The sequence below is a fragment of the Seriola aureovittata genome, chromosome 12 (genome assembly GCF_021018895.1).
Source record: "Seriola aureovittata isolate HTS-2021-v1 ecotype China chromosome 12, ASM2101889v1, whole genome shotgun sequence".
Classification (NCBI taxonomy): domain Eukaryota; kingdom Metazoa; phylum Chordata; class Actinopteri; order Carangiformes; family Carangidae; genus Seriola; species Seriola aureovittata.
This window is the reverse complement of record NC_079375.1, coordinates 11487233-11510876: the sequence shown is the minus strand read 5'-3', so window position 1 is coordinate 11510876 and position 23644 is coordinate 11487233. Positions and strand designations below refer to the sequence as shown.

Genomic DNA, 23644 nt, shown 5'->3' with positions numbered 1-23644 from the left:
CATGTCAATGGCTCCCACGTAAATGAGTTATGACAGGTCAGAGAGGCTAAGGATTTGTGTTTGTGTCTGTCGGTGAGCTCATGCCCGAGTGTGTGTGGATTCTTGTGTACAAACATGTAAAGAATACTGAGGAAAGTTGGCGACAGCAAAGCACTTGCTTTGTAAAAAGCCATTACATTATTGGGATTAGGCAGAATAGCTTACGTGGGAAATATGCAGGAGAAAACCTTCATTGTGCTATCTGTAGAATCATGGGTCCGTGTGGAATACATTCAAGTTTCTATGGAGCCTTATCTGTGTAATGTACAGTACATTCATACAAGCTCCATTCCCCCACCATTAACAAGTTGGCTGTTAGACATTTTCTCTTCAGCTCTGGGGCATATGGCCTGTTGTCTCAGTGCTTAGAGGAGGCAGTAGCTGATACAAGGCCCTTTGATCCCCATTATTTCCCACTGCAAACAATGGATTTTAATTACCAAATCGCTCTTTCAGCCACAGCTTCTTCCTCTGCATATGTGCCTAGAAGTGCACTGCCAAAGAAGTCAGACTCATCAGCTGCAATATGGCAGCTTGTTTGTGTCACTTTGGATCTGGTCTGCCAATTACTGTGGCAGAGCATTTGATGATGTGTTATCCTCGTTTTGCCGCTGTGTTTAAGGGGCGATACTGTTACTGCTGGCTTTGTGTGTGTAAAGGGACCCTCGCAGTTGCAACATACAGAGATGGAACATTTAAGGCTGGTGTGTGAGCGTAATGTGTTTGTGGGGGCAGGAAGGTGGGAGGCAGTCCAGGGAGTGTGGGTTGATTTAAAGTGGTAGATTTGCCGTGAGATCGTAGATCACGGGAGCCTCTCAGACTGTCTGCCCATATGGTGACAGTGTGGCAGGCTGCTGAGTGGCTGTCGATCGAAGGACCTTCAGAGCGGCTGAATTCTCTGCCGCTCTGCAAAGCCCAGAGTCAATCCCTCGGTTCTGTTTACCGCTCCGTACCTCTGTGCGGAAACACCTGCAGTTAATTTCACCAGGCAGGAGTAAAAGTCTAGTTTTGCTGCAAAGAAAGGAACTATATAATCACAAAATGGCCAGTATCGCAGTCCCAATAAAAGAGTCATTGTCAGTCACATTGGCTTCACAGATCAGAGGTTATTTAGATGATGTTAGATGAGTGAGCTCATGCCTGAAAACCTGAAAAACATTCAAATAACAAGTAGGTAAATAAGAGGAAGTCCACTAGCACAAAAACCAACCCCAAAGCCACCAAAATGTTTTGCTGTAGCTTGTAACTTCAGTACAGGAGTTCCTTCTAGTGACTGTGACATAGCTTCGAAAAGTATTGATTAACAGCATCTCTGCACTGTAGAAAAACACCGATGGAGCATGTGTGATGTTACCCATAGGCTCCTGGAGGGATGCTTTGAAGCCTTTGTCATCACCATCATCATTAAGTACAGTATTTTAATAGGTTTCTCACAACAGATACAGGATGGACACAAAGACATCACACTCATCAATAAAAAAATATTACATATACATACGTATCGACCTGTAGGTTTCATTTTTATGGATTTAAATTCTGCATCACGGACATAGAAAAGCTGTATTTGTTGCAGGTCATATGAGGGGGGGCACTGATCCGTAACATTTACCAGAGGGCAGTTTGTCGAAAAGGGAGTGAGCAGGTCTAAGGGGTCACAGATGATTTTCTTTGCTCTGTTAGAAGCTTGTTTGAGAAGCAATGACTGTAATAATAGGCAAGAGAGGCCAGTGAGTTTGGATGCTCCAGTGACAGCGTACTCCAGTCTGTTTGTATGTTTGGCTGACAAGTGATGTGAGCTACAGTTTTCATTTTCTGCGCTCCGGTTTGTATACTTTTGTCCTACGTCAAGTCAGCCATTGAAAATGCTATTACCAAATCCTGTCGTGTGGTTTTGTCACTTTTCAAGTTGGTTATTTGCACATTGTCAAAGTGTATTCACTCTGTCAAGTCAGTTTCTTGTAAGTCCTTTTCATACAGCAGGTTAATTTCAGTTCAGTTTTTTTTTTTTTTTTTCAGCCCTCCTTAGATTCATATTCGTGTTAGACTAAAAACCAATGTAGAACATATTATGTTATGTTCCAGGCTTGCGCACAAAGTGATGTTCAATAATTACATGGTTGTTTTATGGGTAATGATGCTATTGAGGAATTCTTCTATAGAGTACGTATGATTTAGGCGTCTCTTTATTCTAATATAATCTGCATGTCCTTGCTTCTTCTTTTATGCCATTTCTCACTTTTTAGGTAAAAGGATGTATATTATAGCTATTATGGCTGGTGCAGAAATGAGAATGAGACTTTTTCAAGGTACTGAGGAGAATAAAGTGCAAAGGAAGAGTAGCATGGGAAAATAATTGGGTCATCTCGAACCAATGGGACATTAACGCGCCATTGGGCTTCTCTGACTGTCTTGCTGCCTCCTTCTTCATAAATTGCTATGAATCAGGACACCCCATAATACCGGGTGATTTAAGGCTAATTAGAGCTAAGCCTTTATAGGCTTGCACCTACTTCCTAAACGGACAGACAACTATACCTGAGAATATATGAAAATGCACCTGGCGTCTCCTAAACAACCTTCAAGCCAGAAGCAATAGCCATAGTGATAACCAAAACATCATAGAAATGCACCCCTTTCCTGTCTTTCCCTTCCCGGTTTATGCAAATAGTCCTTAATAAAAGCATGCTCACTCAGGGGCCTCAGGTACAGGCAAGCAGGGGAAGGTCACATTGTAGGGGAAATTATTCTCCTCACGGCATGGTAATGAAAGCCTTTTTTTATCGAGCGGAGCCAGTTAGGTTCTTGTCCTCAGCTCTCTGCTGCACTGCTGGCCTGGACGCTACCTGTGTTTATTTACTCTGTCCACAGCAGGACAGCCAGTAGCAGTGGGACGGCCCTGACTTAAGTTAACTGGTAACTAATTGCTTCTGGGGGTGGAGTGACAGCCAGGGGGAAGTTTGAGGGGTCTGAATTCCAACCAGTTACATTTGCATGGGTATTATAGGCTGCTTGAATTATTTCAGTGAATGGAACTTTTTGAACCCTTTTTTGCGTTGAAGTTGTGACTGTTTCGCTGTCATACACACATATTTTCAAAAAAATGCAATATGAGAGCCAACAACCCCATTCAGAGCAGCATGTTTTAAGATCAGTGAAATCCTCAACAGTTTTATGACTATAACCCTCCCAGCTGCCACTGAGTTAGGGACTCTGTGCCTTCCAAACCTCTCACACTTGATGAAGAGCACCTTCATCAAGGGGGGGGGGGGTCCATTTGGAGTTGGTGTGTTGCATTTATGAATGATTTGTTGGGAACAGGGTTCACTATTTCAAAGGACCTGAAAGTATTGATTCTGTCCCCGATGAGCTGACACCTCATGTATCGTCTGAAGTCGTATCATCTGGAAGGGCTGCTCCAATAAGGACTCTGCATCAGGGAAGAAAATACTGCCAGTTTTGGGTAAGGAATATAGAGACACACTTCATGTGACTAACTAAGTTTGACGAAGGCAGTTTGGATAACGTAAGGCAACTAAACACATTTTTGACAAAACTATTTGAACTTAAGGCCCACTTAATAGCTTTTTTTCCCCAAGGGCTTACAAACATATCAAATGGTTTCATTGGCAGATAGAGACTGTTGTCATGGAGATGGAGTTGTTGGCATGTCTGCTAAGTAGCAGAATGTAATCCATAGCACTTTCAGGATTTCTTGTCCATGTTTGTTTATACGTTAAACTTGTTAAACATTTTGCTAAAGTCCTGAAAATGGTGTGGATAAAATCTTCTCCTCGTCTGTAGATGAAGACTGTGTGACACAGTTGAAAGCTCCAGTAAAACTTACTAAATTAGTTAGTTTGGTTTTTTTCCAAGGTCAAGAATTAATTTAGGTTCTAAACATTTTGTTTAAGGTATTTGTTCATGGAGTATTTTTAACCACTGAAATAGATCTGATCTGTATATTTGATCATATAAACACTCTGACAGTAAGACTGATCACTGTCATTATCACTTTTATAAAGCTTTTTTGGCAGGTGGCACCTTTTGGCGACTAATTTCCCATGCAGAATTTGGATCTCCTGTCTTGAGCTTGAAGCCTTAGTTAATGGCTGATGGTATGCCAAACACGTCTCCTACATCAGAGTAACCATATGTTTGTGCACAGCCATTAATCTCAGGCTGGATGTTGACTGTTCCCGTTTTGCCCTGTCCTACCCAAGTTACTGTCCCTCGACTCTCACTTCCTGTTGTAATAGCGGCGACTGACCACCACACAGATGGCTGTCAGCCAGGCGAGGGCAGCAGAAGGGCCCTGTCGACCCCTACACATACACACACCCGCGCGTACGCACACACTTTTAGTTCACTGTCTTACATACAATGACAAACGCCAACACACACAGAGCTGAGGGCGTCAGAGAGCGTCCTGGTCAATGACAAATTGCAGCCCAAGACAACAGGCCCCGGTGTAGCTCTCCTGAGGGACTCTTGAAATCTCTCACAGGGTGACCCAGTTCCATCACGTCTCCCCTTCTCCCTCTCTCCTCCACCATCCTCCCTCCTCAGCTGCACATCCTCCTGCATTCACACAGACCGTTGCATTGGTTTTAAGGTTCAGCTGTCATAAGGAAATCCTCACTGCACTCTAAGTATGCTTCCTTCTCATAGCAAATTTTTAGGTGTCCAAATGTAAACTCTCAAATCGACACTGTGCCTTCTGCTCAGTAAAAGGTCTGCAGCCTGAGCTGGCCAAACTCGCTCTCTTCCTCTGTCTCCCTCCTGCTCAACATCCTACGTCAAGAGCCAGTTCCTCTCATAACCCCTCAGTCACCGCTAACATCGCTTACCCAAGAGATAAAAAAAAATTTAGAAAACATCTTGGATTTATTTCTTGGTTCTTAATTCACTCTCTTTTTTTTCTGCCTTTACAGCAAATAACTTAACTGCAATGCAGCAGTGCCAGTATGGGGCATTAATATTAATGTCCGCCCATTTTGCCCAGCATGGCAGGGAGCCTGTCAATCTAGACTTCTATTGGAGGGGCTCCCTACACCAGCTAACACCTGCCCAGCACTCAAGTGCCTGTGTTTGACACTAGAAGGCGCCAGTCTGCCCCTGTATGAGGCATGCAATCATTGGCCAATTGTTCTACATATAGGAGACATTTCCAGCCAATCCAGATCGCACAAATGTTCTATATTGCACCAATAGGAGGAAGAACATGGGCGCAAAAAGAACAAAGGCTTTATGTGGGACAAACGCCCTTGATTCTGTTGGTAGTTTAAAAAAAAAAAAAAACTGCATTCCTGTATTGTCTATCAGTCTTTCTTGAAAGAAAGCTAAAAGAGTGTTATGCTTCACCGCTGGGAATAAGTTTTATGTTATAGCTTCAGGCAAGAATCTGATGTGGCAAGGTCTTTTCTTGAATAATTTGCTTGTTTAAGTCTCAACTCCTGCCCAGTGGGAGTGCAATGGATGAAATTACTCAAAAGTCCCCCATGAGATGGTAAATCTACAATACGCAAGCAAATAGTTCTTTGTAACAAAGGCGACACATTATGAATATGAGATTAGGCAGAGTGGGTGCGGTTGCTATATCATTTAAGCAGCGCTCCTCTGCATTAAGTGGTTGAAGATGGCTGCAAGCAATGCAGGTGTATGTGCGTAAGCCTCTGTGCAATGAGAGGTAGAGAGAGAGCGAGGGAGCCTGGGATCAGTGTGCTGCGCTGTTCATCACTGCAGCAGTACACCAGCCCCGGATCTCTGTCCGTACAGAGGTGCTGACTGCCTGCCCCCCTGCCTCTCTGCCCCTCTCTCTCTGCTTTCCTCAAGAGGGTGTACTGATGATGCTCTCTTTCATTACTCCAGAAGGAGGGAGACAAGCTGTAGGTTTAGCAAAAACCTGCAGAGAACCAGTCATCCTGATTACCTTCAGTCTGAAAGCCTGCCAGCATGTTGGTTTGCTTTCTTTTCCCCGTCTTAATAGTTAACCATTCTCATTGATTGTGCAGGCTGTGGCCTCCCCCCCCCCACCCTGTACTGTTTCAGACCATATTTACCTGACTATTGTGTATGTAAATACTCCAGTGTATGGATGGGGGCTGTTCAGCCATATCAAAGTCAGGGTAAAATCTGCTGCCTCCTTTTGTCGTTTCCGTGTAATTGCAGTCAAGTTAATAAAGAATGGAAATATGTTTGTGGCTTCCTTTTACCAGTAAGTCTCTTTTCTTCTTCTTCAGTGGCACTGTGGGGAGTGACAGTCAGCCTCCCTCTTTATCCCCACTGTGACTCCTTTTCAGCCTTCCTCTTGTACAGTTGCCTTTGCAGCCACATCTCTCGGTGGCACACATCCTCCAAATGACCTTCAATGGCACAGAACTGACTGGCTCTTCTCACCACACCAGGCCACTTGTGTTAAACAGCGCTGTTTAAACAATGGATTTTCCCCCTTCCCACCCTGTCTGTTTCTTCCCCAGGAGAAGACCTGAGTGAATGCAGCTAAATCTCATGTAATTACCATTTTGCCTCCCAATGATAGGCGCTTTTGCGCATCATCAAGGGAAAAGTGGCTTCCCCTTTTAACCGAAGAGATGGTAGAGGGACGGGTACTCTAAAATAACACACAGCACTTGTACCGCTCAAAGCTTGATGTAAATAACACTGTGCTTGGGAAAGCAACTCCTCCCTAAGTTGATTTAGTATTCTTGTCCCCATGTGTGAAAATGGGATCTGCTCTGCTGTAAAAAGAAAAAAAGTGTATTGGAATATGCTGTGTATCAGCAGTACAGACACTGTGATGTGTTTGCCTCCAACAGCTTGAGTCTGACCCCACGATATCATGCAGTGCATGAAGCATTCATTCACAGATATATGAGTTTTGGCCTTTTACATCACAGATGTATACCTTTCATCAATTTAACTGCATTGTCTTGACTTTTTTTTAGGGTTTTTTTTTTCTTATGTGTCCAAATCCAAAATCCACTCACTCTCTCCCTCCCTCGCTTTCTCCTCTCTGTGCAGTGCCATGCGCGTGCTGCTATCCAAACTGCCGAGGCCTTGGATCGTAGATGAGAAGAAGGATGACGGTTACACAGCACTGCACCTGGCTGCCCTCAACAACCATGTGGAGGTGGCTGAGCTGTTGGTGCACCAGGTGACAACGCAGCAGCACTCACAGACAAACAAATAGCTCATTTTAATGCATACTTTAGCACTCAAACTGACAACAAATGCAGTTATTCATGCTCTGTAAGAGACTCTTACCATTTTGCAAATATTAGCCCAAAGCATAGCTGCATCGGCTTAGACTGCACTCCCGGCTTTCCCCTCACTACAGACCATTAAGAGCAGCTTCCACTGCACTCCCTGCAGCCAGCAAGCTGTAGACCAGTTGAAGCAGCTATAACTGCCCTTTTTTTTTTATTGAATCCATACGGTTCACAAGGCCTCTAGAGGTAATCTTTAGTGCTGCTGGGCCCTCATATCCTCCTCCTCCTGCAGTCATAGGTTTGTGCTCTCTTTTCCCTCTGAGAGTGCAGATTTAACTTCCTGAGGACTAACACATGCAGGAGTGTACGGCAAAAGTCACCTGACCAAGCGGGAACTGGGTTAATTAGGATATGGTGCAAGGCAGCAATGTTGCTGCAGCATTCCAACGCATGTACCTTTCAGCGGGGACGGCCTTTTTCCCAAGTCCCTGCAATGGGCTGGTTTGCAGTGATGGCTCAGCTTTCTATTCAGAAATTGCACCACACTACAAGGTGCACTGCAGATTCCCTGCCAGCCAGCCAGCCAGCCAACCAGCCAGCCAGCCAGCCAGCCAGCCAGTCAGTCAGTCAGTCTTATTACTTGGGGATTTCACACACTGCCTGATCACAATGCTTATCTTCCCTCCACATCTCCTCAGCTGAGGTATTCGCAATTGGAAATGACAATCACATGCGGCGTTATTGTGGGATGCGTTTTTTTCCAGCCCCCTAGGTGATACTTTGTTGGTCGGCAGGGTTGAAGGAAGGAAGGTTGTTTGAGGCACATAAAGCCAGAAAGCTTGTTACAGTCTTTCATGTGCTGAACAATCATTTTATTTCATTTATTTTATTTGTCCATATTTATCACTTGTCTCTCATCTCTATGTGCACATGTGAGTGACACTTTATGGTTGGTTGTTAATGTATGCAAAAATTCCCATATGTTAATTGTGTGTGTTTGCTTCTACCTTGTTCCCACCTCCCAGGGCAACGCCAGCTTAGACATCCAGAATGTCAACCAGCAGACGGCATTACACCTGGCAGTGGAGCGCCAGCACACTCAGATAGTCCGGGTTAGTGGGACTTCTTCTTCTTTCTCATCATCCTTTTTCTCATTTGTTCTCCTCCTTTTTCCTCTTTCACTTCTCAGCACAAACTGAACATCCTGTCTCTAGTTATCTCTGTGTCAGTCCCTCATTCTGGACCATACACAAAAGGGAGTAGAATAACGTCAGTGCAGCCCCGCATTTAATTTCCACGGTTGGATGTCCTGCAGTTGAATGAGGTCCTGCTTCAGATTGATGCTGTGAAGGGAAAATGCTCTCTGAGGCTGTGTCTTGGTTAGAGTCATTTGGTGTAGTATTGGATTGAGATAGCCACGTTGCCATCTTGTGGACTGACGAAAAAATGCACTCTATATTTGGGGACCACAACACAGAGGCAGTTCATTGTGAGCAGCAGCCTTATAAATCAGCACTGTGGCATTTGCATCGTAGCATAAAATTAAAGTTGTTTTATGGTTGTTGCTAGAGTTCGTGTTTGACCGCCTGCTCGCGTAACTCTTTGTTTATATGTTCCTCTTAACAGCTGTTGGTACGGGCAGAGGCCAAGCTCGATGTGCAGGACAAGGACGGGGACACACCGCTTCACGAGGCACTGCGTCACCACACACTATCCCAACTGCGACAACTCCAAGATATGCAGGATGTCAGCAAAGTGGAGCCCTGGGAACCCTCCAAGAACACAGTAAGGCGTCACATCATTGAGGTGTTCATACATAAAAATGAAAACAACATTGTGTGCAAATCTTAACAGCCAAGAGACGCAATAAGAAAAACATCAGCGAACTGGAAAAAGGGTGAATCACATGTGGCTGTAGTGGAAGAGCAAAGAGCAGAAAAAAAGCAACAAAAAAAAAAAATCTTTAATTTTGGTTCATAATAATGAGTAATGTTTCTAGGTTCCTCATAAATATTTATTGGAGGTCACTTGCAAAAATAAGGAAATGTGCCTCTTCATTATCTAACAGGCTGATGTGAAATTATTTATTCCCAAATATAATTGTCTAGCAGCAGAATGCTCACTACTACAGCACAATAAAAGAAATATGACACACTACCAGCCATCACTCAGGGCTCTTTAAAATGTCACTCATTCCGTCTGGGTTTTATACCTGCTTTTGGGAAACACCCAAGACAGGACGTCACTGTATTGCAGGGCTGATGCACAGACCTAGGGACAGTTTATGCTACCTTCATACAGAAACCCTGTGTGTGAGGCAGAATAATGAACATGTTGTGACTTGCTGCAACATTTCCACTGAAGATTTTATTATGTCTTTTCGAGAATGAAGAATAAAGTTAATGGTTGAGAGAGCAAGAAGTCATTACCAGTACTTACTGTGGTTCTAGTAATCCCATAAAAACTCAGCAGTAACTGTGGGGGATCTAACAGTGTTAAGTGTGACCCCTGCTGACTGACAACAAACATGGGCTTTTCCTCTGTTTACTGAATTGATTTGAACAGTTAGACTTATTAGACACAAAAGACATATTGCAATCTCTAACTCATATGATCTGTTTGTCTTTGGGCCGACACCAAAATGCGTCCACTGTACGAACATGGAGAGAACACACAAACCACACTCAATAGGAAAAATACACAGTTTTTTAAAGCCTTCATATATATATATATATATATATATATATATATATAGGGTATGCTTGCTCTGTCAACAACACCACCCAGTGATGAGAGAGAAGTGTAATCGTGTCATGACTTTCAGTATCTGTGATTATGGGAGATTGTAATTATTAGGGCAGTGTTCTGCAGGGTCTGTACACACACCTGTGTGTGTGTGTGTGTGTGTGTGTGTGTGTGTGTGTGTGTGTGTGTGTGTGTGTGTGTGTGTGTGTGTGTGTGTGTGTGTGTGTGTGCGTGCGCGCGCGTGCGTGTGTGTGCGTGTGGGGTTCGCTGCCTTGTGTGTGAAAAATGATGACAGATCACACCTAGACAGGAAGCTCAGTGCTCCTCAGTCCCCTGTCATCTGCATCACTGGACAGCCCAGTCTGCAGCGGGCTATCATTCAGACAGCAGCACCTGACGTGAGTGGGGAGCAGTCAACCAGCTCGCTGCCACCTCCTGACCAGCGTGAATGAGTTCATCCCTCTGTAGAGGCCAACATGTCAGACCTGAACCATTTCCGTGTTAACACCACATCACTAATCCCTACAGGGATGTGCTTAAGGCTGGAGTGCCTAGCTGCAGCGACAGGCTTACCGTACCTGTCACCTTCTGTCTCCCTCCCACTTCTTTCTTCTCTCCTCCTCCGCCTCCTCTCTTCTACCCCCCCTCGTCTTGCCCTCCCCGGTTCCCCAGCGAAGGAGCGGAACAGACAGACAGCGGGCCTAATTGAGATATGTGCAGTTGGGTCACTCTCCCATAGCCCCCCCCCCCCCAAGATGAGAATTGAATTAGTCGGCCCGATGGCTCCATCAGCAGAGATGTAAAAGCTACTGCTTGAAGACAATCAGACATGGAAGGCCCAAATTGCTTGAGAGAGAGAGAGGCTTTGACTTAGGGGTAGACCGAGGGAGGTGATGAGCTGGAGGAGGGAGAGAGATGGGACAGTTAATGGGATTTTGGGTGGGGGGTTGAGGGGGTTACACTGCCTGACAGCCATCTTAAGGCATGTCTTTGATTGGCTCATTAGGGGTGATGTGATGGTACTTTGATATGGTTCATCAGGATTTAACTCTGAAGCCATCTGAATAAAATAAAAACCAGGATTCCTCATTCCTCTTACTCTTTGCTCTCCACATTAATCATTTGAGTGCCAGTGCATCAAAACAAAAAGCCTCACGTGTCTCTGATTTCATCTGTTTTTTGTGTGTCTGTCTGACTCTCTGCAGTTAATCATGGGCTTGGGCACCCAGGGGGCAGAGAAGAAGAGTGCAGCATCCATCGCCTGCTTCCTGGCAGCTAACGGAGCGGACTTGACCATTCGTAACAAGAAGGGCCAGTCCCCTCTAGACCTGTGTCCTGACCCCAGCCTCTGCAAAGCTCTGGCCAAATGTCACAAAGAAAAGAGCAGGTAAACATTATACCTTAAAGGAATAGTTTGACATTTTAGGAAATACACTTACTTGCTTTCTTGCCAAGAGTTGGATGAGAAGATCAATACCACTCTCATGTATGTAGGGTAAATATCGAGCTACAGCCAGGAGACGCTCAGCTTTAGCTACAATGAAAATCTGCTAACACTTCTAAAGCTCAATAATTAACCTGTTTTTTTAATCTGTACAGAAACAAAAGTGAAAAAAATAACAGTATGTGGATTTTTGAGAGGTTATGTTTTACATTTGGTTTTTGTTATTGTCTTTGCTAAATAGGTTTCATGTAGAGCTTTGTTTCCTTTTCTTGCCCTTTCCTCCTTCTGTTACTGTTTGTTTTTGGGTTGTTTTTTTTTTTTTTTAGTCTCTTCTTGTCTCCCCCTATTTTCTTTGTTCTCTGTCAGCCTCTCTTGCTTGAAGTCTCTGCTGCTCTCACACACTGTTGTTTTACTCTCCACCCTTCCAGTGGCCAGGTGGGCACCCGCAGCCCGTCTCTGAACAGCAACATCGAGTCACTGGAGGAGTGTATGGTGTGCTCAGACATGAAGCGAGACACCCTGTTCGGGCCCTGCGGACACATCGCCACCTGCTCCCTCTGCTCGCCACGTGTCAAGAAGTGTCTCATCTGCAAGGATCAGGTCCAGTCAAGAACCAAGGTATCAGAGACACTACTACTATCTGTCCTACCCAGAAATAGATGGAGTGCATAGACACTTTTATTCCCTTTCTTTTTTTTCCCTTTTTTTTTTTTTTTTTAAATTTTCCACAGATTGAGGAGTGCGTAGTGTGCTCTGACAAAAAGGCAGCCGTGTTGTTCCAGCCCTGTGGTCACATGTGCGCTTGTGAGAGTAAGTTAGACACATTTCCACATCCTTTACTTTTGGCACCCGCTGCGCAATCTGAAGCCAGCTTCTGTAGAAATAACTTTACTGTATTTAGGTTCAGGTCTGACCCAATACGTGTGTTTTCTCTCCCGCCAGACTGTGCCAGCCTCATGAAGAAGTGCGTACAGTGCCGGGCTGTAGTGGAACGCCGCACCCCCTTCGTTCTTTGCTGTGGAGGGAAAGGTATGGAGGATGATGCCGCTGATGATGATGATGATGATGATGATGATGACCTTAGTGAGTGAATCTTCCACACGTTCCCTTTTAATTATCCCCCTTTATTTTTTAGTTTTCTTTCCTTTCTTTTTCTTATTTCTTTACTCTTTTCAAAATATCTTCTTTAGCTCCTTTTATCTTTTGCTTTGTTGCTGCCTTGCTTATGCATTTTATTCCTATGTTTGCATCACTGATAAGTTGTTTTGCTGTTTTTTTTTTTGTTTTTTTTTCTCCCCATACTAGTAGACGCATTAGATATTTAAAAATGTAGGCCGAAATTTCAATCAGCCAACCTTACTTTCCAAACTCAAATCACTGCATCCACTTTGATTGTGTCATTTGTTCTAGCTTCTATTTAGATAGCAGCTGTTGTGGCCTCACTAATGTTAAGCTGTCCTGACTGGTATTTGCCACATAGATCTTCTAGAGAGAAAGGATGTTGTGTTACAAACCGTACTCTTTTTTATTTTTTATTAATGAGATCTCTGAAGCCATAAAGTTTATAGAAAACCTGATTACATTATTTTTGCCTCTAAAAGTTTGACTAATCACATTTGCATAAAATTTATTTGTAGTCATATGCTAAACAACCTGTAGTCCTTATGATATATGTATATTAATACATGAATGTGTAAAAGACCTGAATTAGAATTCCTCCCTTGTGAGTTTCTAAATAAGGACGCAGAACATGAGTTGTCATCAGTGGATTTAACTATTCCATGAGTCTTAATGTAATATAGAGTATACATTTATTTATTTCTGGTTTCACTCACAATCCATCTTCCTGTCTCTTACTGAAACCGTTTTATTGTCCATATCTTTATTTTAGTGGTGTGTATCTCACTAGTGGTTACTTCTATCATGTTTTCCACATTTTATGTTGGGTTAAAAGGGAAACTGTTGTAAGTTCACTAACTTCATGTTTACCCCTGTATTAATTACATCACATTACATATATTATATAAATATATATATCCACGTATTGGTTTTAATGGCGTGCAGATCTGACACGCAGTCACAACCCGACGTGCAAACCCAAACACACGCAGACACTCACGCAAGGGGCAGCATCCCAGTAACAATGAAAGTTGATGTCTGTTACGAAAGCAAAATTCATCTGTCACTTTGATTATTTCAGCTCCCACATCTCTAGTTTGGTACTTGGTTTTATTAAGTACCTCTAACCCAGTGAGAACAGGCATTAGACTCACGCTTAAGCATCGGCTAATGGCAGAAGGAGAAAGAATAAAGAGGTTAAAACTCCAGCAACACTGACTTGTAGTATGACCCTGGTGAAGGCCACAAGCCAAAACGCTTTGGTCTAACATTCAAATTCTAGATACAAGTGTTGCTGGACTTTTGACCTCCTTTAGACGTTTTCTTTTCTCCATGCACCTTGGAAGTAGGTGAAGTTGTGCCAGAAACTTCTACTCTGCTTCTACAGAAAAAGACAGAAACACTCGCCACTATGCATTTTAACTATCAACTCCACATAGAAGTGACTCTTATTTCCCTTTCTTTCCCTGATCACTGTTTCCAGCTTTCTAGTTTCCTCTTTAAATTTTTTCTCTGAACCTCCCTTCGAGGCTGTAGTTGAGTAGTTTTGGTCCTCATGCCAACTGTTGAGCTGGTGAGGACGGCTCCTGCTGTAACAATGTGACTGGTTATTCCCAGCAGGGAGCTCTAACACTATGGCAGGGGGATCGCAGGATCTTCTCCAGCCCAACAATCTGGCACTAAGTTGGTGTAAGTATACCTCCATGATCCTGTCCGTTATCAGAGCCTTGTTTTTAAAGAGCTCCCCACAGTGCTGCCCTGGCCCCTGTCCCCTCCCCATAACCCCCCCCCCCCTCCCCCCTCCCTTTCTCTTTCATTTATACATACACCCTAAACTGTAAATGATCCATATGCCAAGAATCACACTGCTGATCACTATTTCTGGCAGATGTTTGCCAGTCTGGAATGGAGTCCCCAACAGGGCCTCAGTCCAACTAATTCTTGTTGAGCACTCAAATAATATATCCAGGCAGTTTCACACTTGCATCATTATACACTCGCATCCAGTGGATTGTACAATGCCAAAAACACTGCATGATGTTTTGCCAGTTTCTATAATGTAGACAATTAGAAAGTATGCATTTCTGAAATCAAGTCGTTTAAAAGTCAGCGCTCCGCCAACACAGACTGCTAGAGCCTGAGTTTGATCTGCCAAACATAATAAATTTCTGAGTGCATGTGTTTGTGATCTTTGCTTGTTTACAGAGCTCATGTTTTAAATATAATCGAGCTCCCAGCTTGTTTCAGAATGCCAGTGTTGGTGTGGCTGCATTTCTGTTTTATTGGCAATATAGTTTATCATTATGAGGAGGTGAAGTCTGATGTGGCCGCTGGTGCAAACTGTTAATTTGTTTAGTCCCTTGGCTGGTAATTGAATTCAGTGTTTTTTTTTTTTTCCTCCTCAACGTGTTGTTCTGTTGTGTTCAAACAGCCAGCGGAAACATCCCAGCCCTGCAGAGAGACAAGGACAACACCAACGTCAACGCTGATGTACAGAAGTTACAGCAACAGCTTCAAGACATCAAGGAGCAGGTAAGCCCAAAGTGTACTGAAGGACAGGAGCCAGCAGGTGTGATACTCCTCCTAAGTTTGCATAGTGTGCAACATTTTGCAACATCCTTTGAGATACGTTTGCTCCCATTTGGTGGCTGTGGCGCGGGTGTAAACCAAAACATATGTGATGAATATCCAGCAGAACAGGAACAGGTTCACGTGTTATAGGGTTTCCAAAAAGCCACGAATGCACCATGGGGAACATCATGCATCATTAAGTATTATATTTAAATCTTTAATCTGAGCTGAGTTTTAAAGCTGCAACTGCCACTGTTAAGAATTATATTAGTATTTAGCCTTAAACATTAGTAATACAGTATAGTAATATTAAAGTTGTGAAAAATGCCAATCACAAGTTCACACATGATGTCTTCACTTTTTTGTGTGACCAGCGGTTCAAAACCAACGACAATTAATTTACAACTTCTGACAATTATGAATTCATTGTTGCAGATTAATTTGCGGTTGATAAACTGGTTAATTAAGCTATCATCGTGTGAGCTCGAATAATAGCAACTAGTACCAACAGGATCTTCAGTACACCACCATTTCTGTTAAAAAAAATAGCTTTACCATAATATAGTTGAGCTGGACTCACCCTGATTTCATGCAGACACAAGGCAGGCGTGGATCATGAACTATCAATGAAGAACTGAGCTGAGCTGGGAGGTGATGAACATTGCTGTAAAATGTTGTGTGATCAAATGTCATGAAGTTTTTATGTAGAGCTTGGCCAAGGTAGCGATTCTCTGTGAAGGTTGAAATGATTCCGTCACAACAAAACATGAACTGTGATTGTTTTCTCCGTCTGTCTGCAGACCATGTGTCCGGTGTGCCTGGATCGGCTGAAGAACATGATCTTCATGTGCGGCCACGGCACCTGCCAGCTGTGCGGGGACCGAATGAGCGAGTGCCCCATCTGCCGCAAGGCCATCGAGCGCCGCATCCTCCTCTACTAGATCTCCACACAGACTCTGTCGCTTCTCTCAAAGTTCACGCGCGCAACGCCACAACCACACCAGCTGCTGCCGCTGCTCGACCATCCTCACAGCACCCAAGTCAGCCAGCCAAGGGCGTCCTCAAATGTCTTTTTCTACACAACAATTGCTCTCTTAATGTTCTGACTGTGTTCACGTGGAATTTCTGTTACAAAACAAGGAAAAAATATGAGTTGACTTGACTCAATTCTGCTGCTTTGTCACCATGTTTCCTCAATGCAGCCAGAAAGATGTTTGCCTCTCGGACATCGCCTTCGTTTCTCATTGTGTCTCTCTCTTTTTCTCTCTTTCTTACTATCCTCTCCTCATCCCTTAATCTGTTTTTACTTTATATGTGAAACTTCTTTTCTCTCTTCAGAGTCTGTGGAGTCATATTCAGACTCACAGTCTTGGATATGAACTTAAGGGGTCAATCCCGTGCCTGGATTTCCCCCCTGGAACAGCTCTTAGCATCAGAGCGAATTCACAAGTGTAGAGGAGGTGTAAAGTTGATGTAAAGTTCTCATGCATCTGTCGCAGTCAACGCCAGCTGCAGTCAAGTTTTATTGTATTTGTAAATCTTTATGCAAGTGTATTGGTATCGGAAGCTAATTTTTCATTACAGTACGGCAAGTTTGTGACACATTACTGTTTGCACCATTTAAAAGTTGAGTGAGTGTTTTTGGCGTCATGTCATGTGTTGAGTTTGGCTGTCGTGACACACACCGTATGCCGACTGTCCTCGCAGTTGAAGACCAGATGTTGGCAGTTTTGCACTAGAAAAGCTGAGTCAGGGTAAAAAAAAAAAAACTCCTTTCCACACTTACTTTGGAGGTCCACTCCAGGTCAGTGATAAAACGCAGATAGAGTAGTCTGACTGCCAGGTAGCACACCACACCCCGTACTCTGTTTACCAAGCTGTACCAAGAACGACGGCGGTGTTGCAACACCCTGTTTGGCTGCGGATTCAAGACAAACACACAAACTTATTCAACTTCTGTCCAGCGATCAGCCACCGTTGTAACTGTTTGTTGTGCACACAAACCCACATGATGCAAACGTTTCTGTAACAAGAGTCCGCTGTCACAACTTATTGTTCGACTGTTTTGAGACTTGGTGGTATTGTCTGATAAAAAAAATTGTACAATTCAATGAGCATTGCTAATTTACTATTGATGACTGTGCCATTTGCTTCCAAAAATCTACTGGTTAAATAACTTGTATGGGGATAAGGTGCTCTTTATCTTGTATTACTGTTTTTTTTTTTTTTTTTTATTTAAGTGTATTTCCTTTTCTCAAAATCAACATTTATTGAGCTAGAAAGTACAATCTATTAGAACACTAAAGATAAAAATGTAGAATAAATTATTTTGTATTGCTGCCCAAAAAAATAGGATTTATAGGTATCACTGCCTTCCTAATATGTAGCCTCAAAATCTCTCAAAACATTCTGCTTTGATATTAATGTTAATACGTTTGTGATGTTCTTTTCGTTTGCTTTTTGTTGGCAGTAGCTTTCTAGATAGAAAGATAGAAGCATTTTCCTCTGAAATAGGCCTCTGTAAGCCTAACTTGTTTGTGTGAAATGGAGAAAAAAAAGACATTTTGTTGTCAAAAGTGTCAAGTATCTTTTCACCAGTGTTTTATTTGGGAGGAAAGCTAATGTTTTTTTTTTTGTTTTTTTTTAAAGAGAGAACTTGCCTTACCTCTTTTAAAAGGCAGTTGCCCATGCGGAGGCTCGGCAAGGTGGCTAGCTTGCTCCGCAATGTGGGATTTTGCATACAAGCATCTTTTTTTCTCTTTTTAGGTCTGAAAGCAACTTTTTTGAGTACAGTTTCAATTCTTTTCACTGATCATGATAACACTTCAAGCTAGAAGCACTAATACGCTTTATGGTAGTGTTGTCTTGTTATGGTTGTTATGAAAAAGCCTATTTTGTACTTCATTTTCAATACCTGTAATTGTCCTGTTGGAAATGTATCAGTAGTATTTTCTTTGGCATGAATGTTTGACATGCAGTACGACATGTTTCATGAAAACCGTTCAGTCTGTATTGCTAAAAAGTGCTTTTAAAACAACCATATAGCTGAAATAAAGTTCTAAATGAACCATGGGACATTAAAAAGTGCTGTTTGTTATTCTAACTTTGACTGAATTGTTCATTAGCTTTGTGTTTTGTTTTGTTTATCACGTTGAGCTCAGATGTAGTGAGCTTCTTATAAACAGAAAATTAGCATTTTGTTGCTTTTGTCCTGCTGTGCAGCGTCTGCCTCACAGAGGAGACAGGGTGGCAGAGATGGGAGGTGTGGGGTAATTGAAAATGCTAACACCTAATAATGACTCAGCGCCAGCGTGTGAGAGGTCAGCTATGCTAATCAGAGAGACAGAGTAGAGCAACAATAAAGGAAAACCACACAGGAGAGATGAGAGAGAGAGAGAAAGATGAACAGAGTGATGCATCTCCTCCAGTGAGAGGTGTGACAGCGGGACATCTCACAAGACATCTCCCCACCTCTACCAAATTATGACCAAAGGCCAGTTGTGCTCCAGCTCATTGACGAATCCATTCATAACCTGGACATCTGTGGACTGGGCTCACATGCAGCTGCTCATAACAAGGCATTCATCATGCTGTCATCCTCTCACAACGTCAGTGCACACTGACTGTGGCGCGGACGCTGACACTTTTTTATGCTCCCGCAGATCTCGGTGACTTGGCATCAGGCCTAGACAGTTGGTGTATAGTCTGGTGTCATGTCGATTGTGCTTTGTCATATTACATTCAAGTACCTGTCTTGAAAACAATGGGCTTTCATATGGTTTACCTGTTAAGAATGTCAGACAGTGACAGCAGGCCGATTTGTCACCCTTTTCTGTAGGGGGAACATATATTTGCTGTGTGTTCAAAAGTATGTGGACACCAGTCACTTGGATGTTTGGTTCTGAAGCAGTTGTTTTATAATTTGGGCAATTGAGGCAATAACTTTTCAGAATCAACTTCAGATAACAAATTTACAGCAAGATAGAGATAAGTAACAAGACTTGTATCTATATACATGTCAAATTGTTATTAGATAGTTCAGACAATTATGTGCTTCCAACTTTTGTAACAACAGGTTGGGGAAGGCCCGTTTCATGTTTCAGCATGAAAATGATGAGAGTTTGGTGTTGAAGAAGTTGAACTAGCCTGCGCAGAGCCCCAACCTCAACACCTTTGACCAGGCTTTATTGCCCAACATAGGACTCCAACCTCTGAAATGCTCTTGTGGCTTGTGGCAAACACTTGAGGAAGGGAATCCCAGAATAGTGGATGCCTATGGTTTTGGAATGAGACATTCAACAATCCACGTGCTTTTGGTTTAGGACAGAATCATAAAACCATGACATCCGTGTAAACAGAAAAAAGACATTCAGAGGTGAGTGTCAGGACCGAGCTGCTTGTCCATCACTCTGACCGACTGCAGACCCCCGCGCTGCCATGCCGACTGACTGTCAGGGTGCCGGAGACGACACTATCTCTCCCCTGGCCATGGCCTGATCCTGGGGAGCATCCCTGACCGCCACGCCTGCTGGTTTCAGTCGCTTGAAGGCTGCAGCGTTTGCTGACTGGACTGCAGGGGTTGTTAACTCCCACACCGGGGGGTCAGCTAATCCCCTGGCTGCCCCGCAGAGTGTGAGTGATGGTCGCCCGGCACTAGCAGGCTTGACTGAGCAGCAGATAGAGATGAATTGAACCCCTGGAGAGAAGAACGGGCAACCACGATCAGGAAAATGTCTCTGACCCTGCTTCAAGTCTCTGCTGTGATCACTGAGCAGGGTCAGTGGCATCCATCTGCCGGTGGAGTCAGCATGCCACAGGGGGTCTGTCCCCCCCCCCCCCCCGAGGCTTTGCCCTTGGCACTAGTTCTGAAGTTATGACCTGACAGAAATGAATATATTCTCTCCACATTTAATGTGAAGTGACGCTCTGATTACAGGGTTTGGACATGCAGGTTTCAAAGCACATCACAAGGTGGCAGTACATCCAATGACTAAACACTGTATGTCTCTCCTGTAACTGCATTTGTGGTGCAGAGGACAAATCAACAAAATTTACAATAAGACACTTACTCATGTATTCTATTTTGGTGTGACAGGTAGTTATGGACTCCATCGTTCATGTAGAGGTTATCCTGTAGTTGTTCCAGAGCAACAGGCTTACTTTGAAACAGAGTTGTTAATCTCGGCCTTGGCTGCCAGCAAGAAATACAACTGTATAAATTTACTACCACATCTTGATACAGAACTTGAACTTACCGTGTTGTGATCCCAGGTGTGCTTTGTTCCTGCTAAACTGTCTGAGCAAAAGAAAACCATAGACAAAGATCATTTGCATGCATCAAACTATGAAAACAAAAAGTTTACTTAAAGTGCATAAAATGCTTCTTTTTTTTAAATTGTATATATTGATTTATAAGGTCTCAATGGAAAAGGAATTTTAGGTGTGATATGCTTCTGACCAACAGAAAAGAGGGTAGAGTTAGTATGTTTGACCTTAAATCATTTCCATCTGCAACACATTTCTTATTACACAACATTATTTGGAATTTTCAGGCCTCAAATTTTCAGTGTCAGTGTTTGTTTTTGTTGTTTTTTTTTTTTTCTTAAATTAAAAAAAACATGGAGCTGCAGAAATCAATTCTATCCTGGATTTAGTCAGACCACACAGATAAAGAAAAAGGGAGAAACATTTCTTCCCATCTATTTGGGCCACTTGAGCTTTCCTGCCATGTTGGAGGAATTGATCACTGACTGTCTGAAGGTCCCTCTCTCCCTCTCTCCCTCTCTCCCTCTCTCCCTCTCTCATGTCATTCAGTTCAGAAGTCTGGTTGGATTTATTGTCTCAGTTTATAGACGGGCTGAGCAAAGTGCACTGTGGCTGCCTGGACGGACTCTTCAAGGACCAGAAGAAGAAGAAGGAGGAGGGATGGGCCTGACGTGTGGCCCGAGCCTTTTTCTGTGTGTGTCACATTTTGGGTACAGTTTGGGGAATTCGAAGGCAGTTGGACGTTTGTCAAACTAAAGTCGAAAACTGGCTCATTTCAACCACAGTTACATTCAGCAAAAGCTAAACTGTCTGCATGTTGATGTTCATTTACAGTTACACGGTAAACTTTAGTAGAGATTAGTCATTCTTAACATTATGGTAAAACAAATATAAGTAATTCAAATGACTCTAAATGTGATATAACCACACATGTGTTTGTGTGTGTTTGTGTGGGTGGGTGAGGTGAGTGTACCTGAAATTAGCGGCCCCACCTCCCACAGTAAAGCCATAAACTCAGCTATCCTCCCTCACAGATCTCTCCTCAAAACATATAGGCTCCTGGTGTGCTGATTGCTTTATTGATATTGATCAGGGCAAAGTGTCAAACCACTCGTCCATCACTCTCTCAGTGGTGGGTGGTTGTTATTTATGCATGTGGAGGGAGGTTAACACAAACAACACTGAAATGGAAATGGAGTCAAGTCCTGTATGTGTTTGTGAACAAGGTTCCCATTCTAGTAAAGCAAGCAAAAAGTAACCAATATATATTTTTAGCAATATTTTTTTGTGATTTAATACCAATTTATAATGTTGAAAGTTAATACCTTTGTAATTTTTTTTTTATCACATTTTGCATTGTGCAAACATAAAATCATGTGCACGTGTGGCACGACAGGAGGGTGGTTGCAAGTTGTGCACTTGGCCGTACCCAGTATTCCTTATCCAATATTAATAATTTTCCAGTTCACTGTTTAAGGACATATTGTGTCAATCGCAATCTATTTGCTGATTATTATCATGGTTAAATTACCATGTGGTTTTAGAGGCCCACGGATCCTAAGTTAATTTAATTATATTCTATATATTTCAACAAAGTAAAAGTTTTCTTTTAACATCTTCAAGCCAAATTGTTTGTGGCTTTTGACCTATTAGTTGTATCCCACTTGTGCTGTCCTTATCATCCCGGCATGATTGGAGGCTGGAGCCTGCAAGCCACATTTACAGTGCAAATGTTATCGTTCCAATGACACTTTAAACAGTCTTTATCAATATATAGTCATTCAAGGTTTATGAGCTTTGATAAAATGCCACTAGCCAAGCAGGGTCATTGCAATGTGTGGCTATGGGGTGAATTTTTAGATTATAATTATGATTATTTTCTGTGGAACATCTGGAACTTTTAATGCTCGACAGGTAAAATAAACACCTGGCATGTCGAGAGGACAAAGTGGCCTGACTTGGCCTGAAGTGTAAAAGATATTGATTTTCTCCTCAGGAAGAGCAGCGTGAGGGCAAACTACAGAGTGAGTCTGGCAGAACCTTATCATCCTATTATCTTTAAAACAGTGGGTTATCATAATTGCTTACTTAATAATTCTATAAAATGGTGGAGGTGCAACCTTTGCCTGGGCAGTAAACTGTCAAGTGCTTTTGATGCAGAGATTGAAAAGATTCCTGACAGGGTTAGAAATACTGCAACCTATTAATTTTACAGGGCAGACTACAAACACTAACAGACCAGTAATTTCCCGTGAAGCCAAAATGCTTAAAAATACATAAAGAATTAGTGATTGAACTGATTAGCATACACACAAAGTAAAACTTGTGAAGTATTTTCACATTTTAGATGATTTTTTCTGAAAGTAAAACACTAATTACTGCCAGAAGAGCCACTAGTAAATTCTTCAAATAATTAACCAATAGTGGCACTAGAGCTCTCTTCAGATGTGATTAGTTTCACACCACTACAAGTGAGCAGAACAATGAGGTAGACATACTTAATCAAAAAGTGCAAACTTCATCACATTCATCACACTCAACTAAGCAAATAAGGTAGTGTTGATGGCTCTGTCCTCCTGCACAGGGCCAGGTAATGATTTTTAAACCAGGTTGCTTTTAGGATTCAGTATTTAAGCCGCATATGAGAGAGTTCAACAGTTTGTAGTCCTTGTAAAGTAAAATAGAGACAACAAGGAAAGTCCCCAAGCCAGAGTTTACTGAATTCCCCTGAGCGCTCCTTTCTGTTTCTTCCAGTTTCTTTCCATTACTGGAAAAGAAGGGGGTTCTATGGAGACAGCAAATGCTACAAAGACACGTTGTATAACAAAACAAGCGTACATCTGACAGGTGCTCGCCTCCGCTGAGCAGGCAGTAACCTTGGAGGGAGTAGACAGGAATGTTGCAGCCCTATCTGAGCTCAAAGGGAAATACTGACTGCAAAGGCCTTTTTTTGTTCCAAGAGAAAAATCAATATTCCAGAGTCCATCACACGAGCAGGCATTTTGGTGTGTTTTTTTTTTTTTCTTTCTTTCCAGGTGGGTTCCAGCTATGTGAAACAGGCTCAGAGTGACCCCTGGAAAAATAGTTAATGCCTAACTTCTTTATCTTTGGTTTACAGCCAAGGGTTCTACCTCCAAATCAATACTTGATACACAAATATCCCAGGGCTCCATGTTCTAGACAGAGAGCGATGACGAGTGCTTGAGAGTTAGCCAGCTTCACACCACCTGGCAGAGGGAGGTTTTTTTTGTTT

At 42.8% G+C, this 23644-nt stretch overlaps 1 protein-coding gene across 5 annotated transcripts in view; it reads left to right on the top strand.

The window, feature by feature from the left end:
* mib1 (MIB E3 ubiquitin protein ligase 1) overlaps positions 1-18198 on the top strand; it is a 54968-nt gene extending 36770 nt beyond the window's left edge. For 2 of the 5 annotated variants that reach the window (XM_056390689.1, XM_056390691.1), the window contains exons 14-23: positions 7060-7192; positions 8273-8359; positions 8874-9032; positions 11198-11379; positions 11865-12054; positions 12168-12246; positions 12379-12519; positions 14173-14244; positions 14987-15087; positions 15927-18198. In XM_056390689.1, coding sequence (XP_056246664.1) covers positions 7060-7192; positions 8273-8359; positions 8874-9032; positions 11198-11379; positions 11865-12054; positions 12168-12246; positions 12379-12519; positions 14173-14244; positions 14987-15087; positions 15927-16067 — 1285 coding nt within the window. In that variant the 3' untranslated portion in view covers positions 16068-18198. The remainder of the gene's footprint in view (positions 1-7059; positions 7193-8272; positions 8360-8873; positions 9033-11197; positions 11380-11864; positions 12055-12167; positions 12247-12378; positions 12520-14172; positions 14245-14986; positions 15088-15926) is intronic. The other 3 variants (XM_056390693.1, XM_056390692.1, XM_056390690.1) reach the window with 3 other exon arrangements.
* The last annotated feature ends 5446 nt before the right edge of the window (positions 18199-23644 follow it).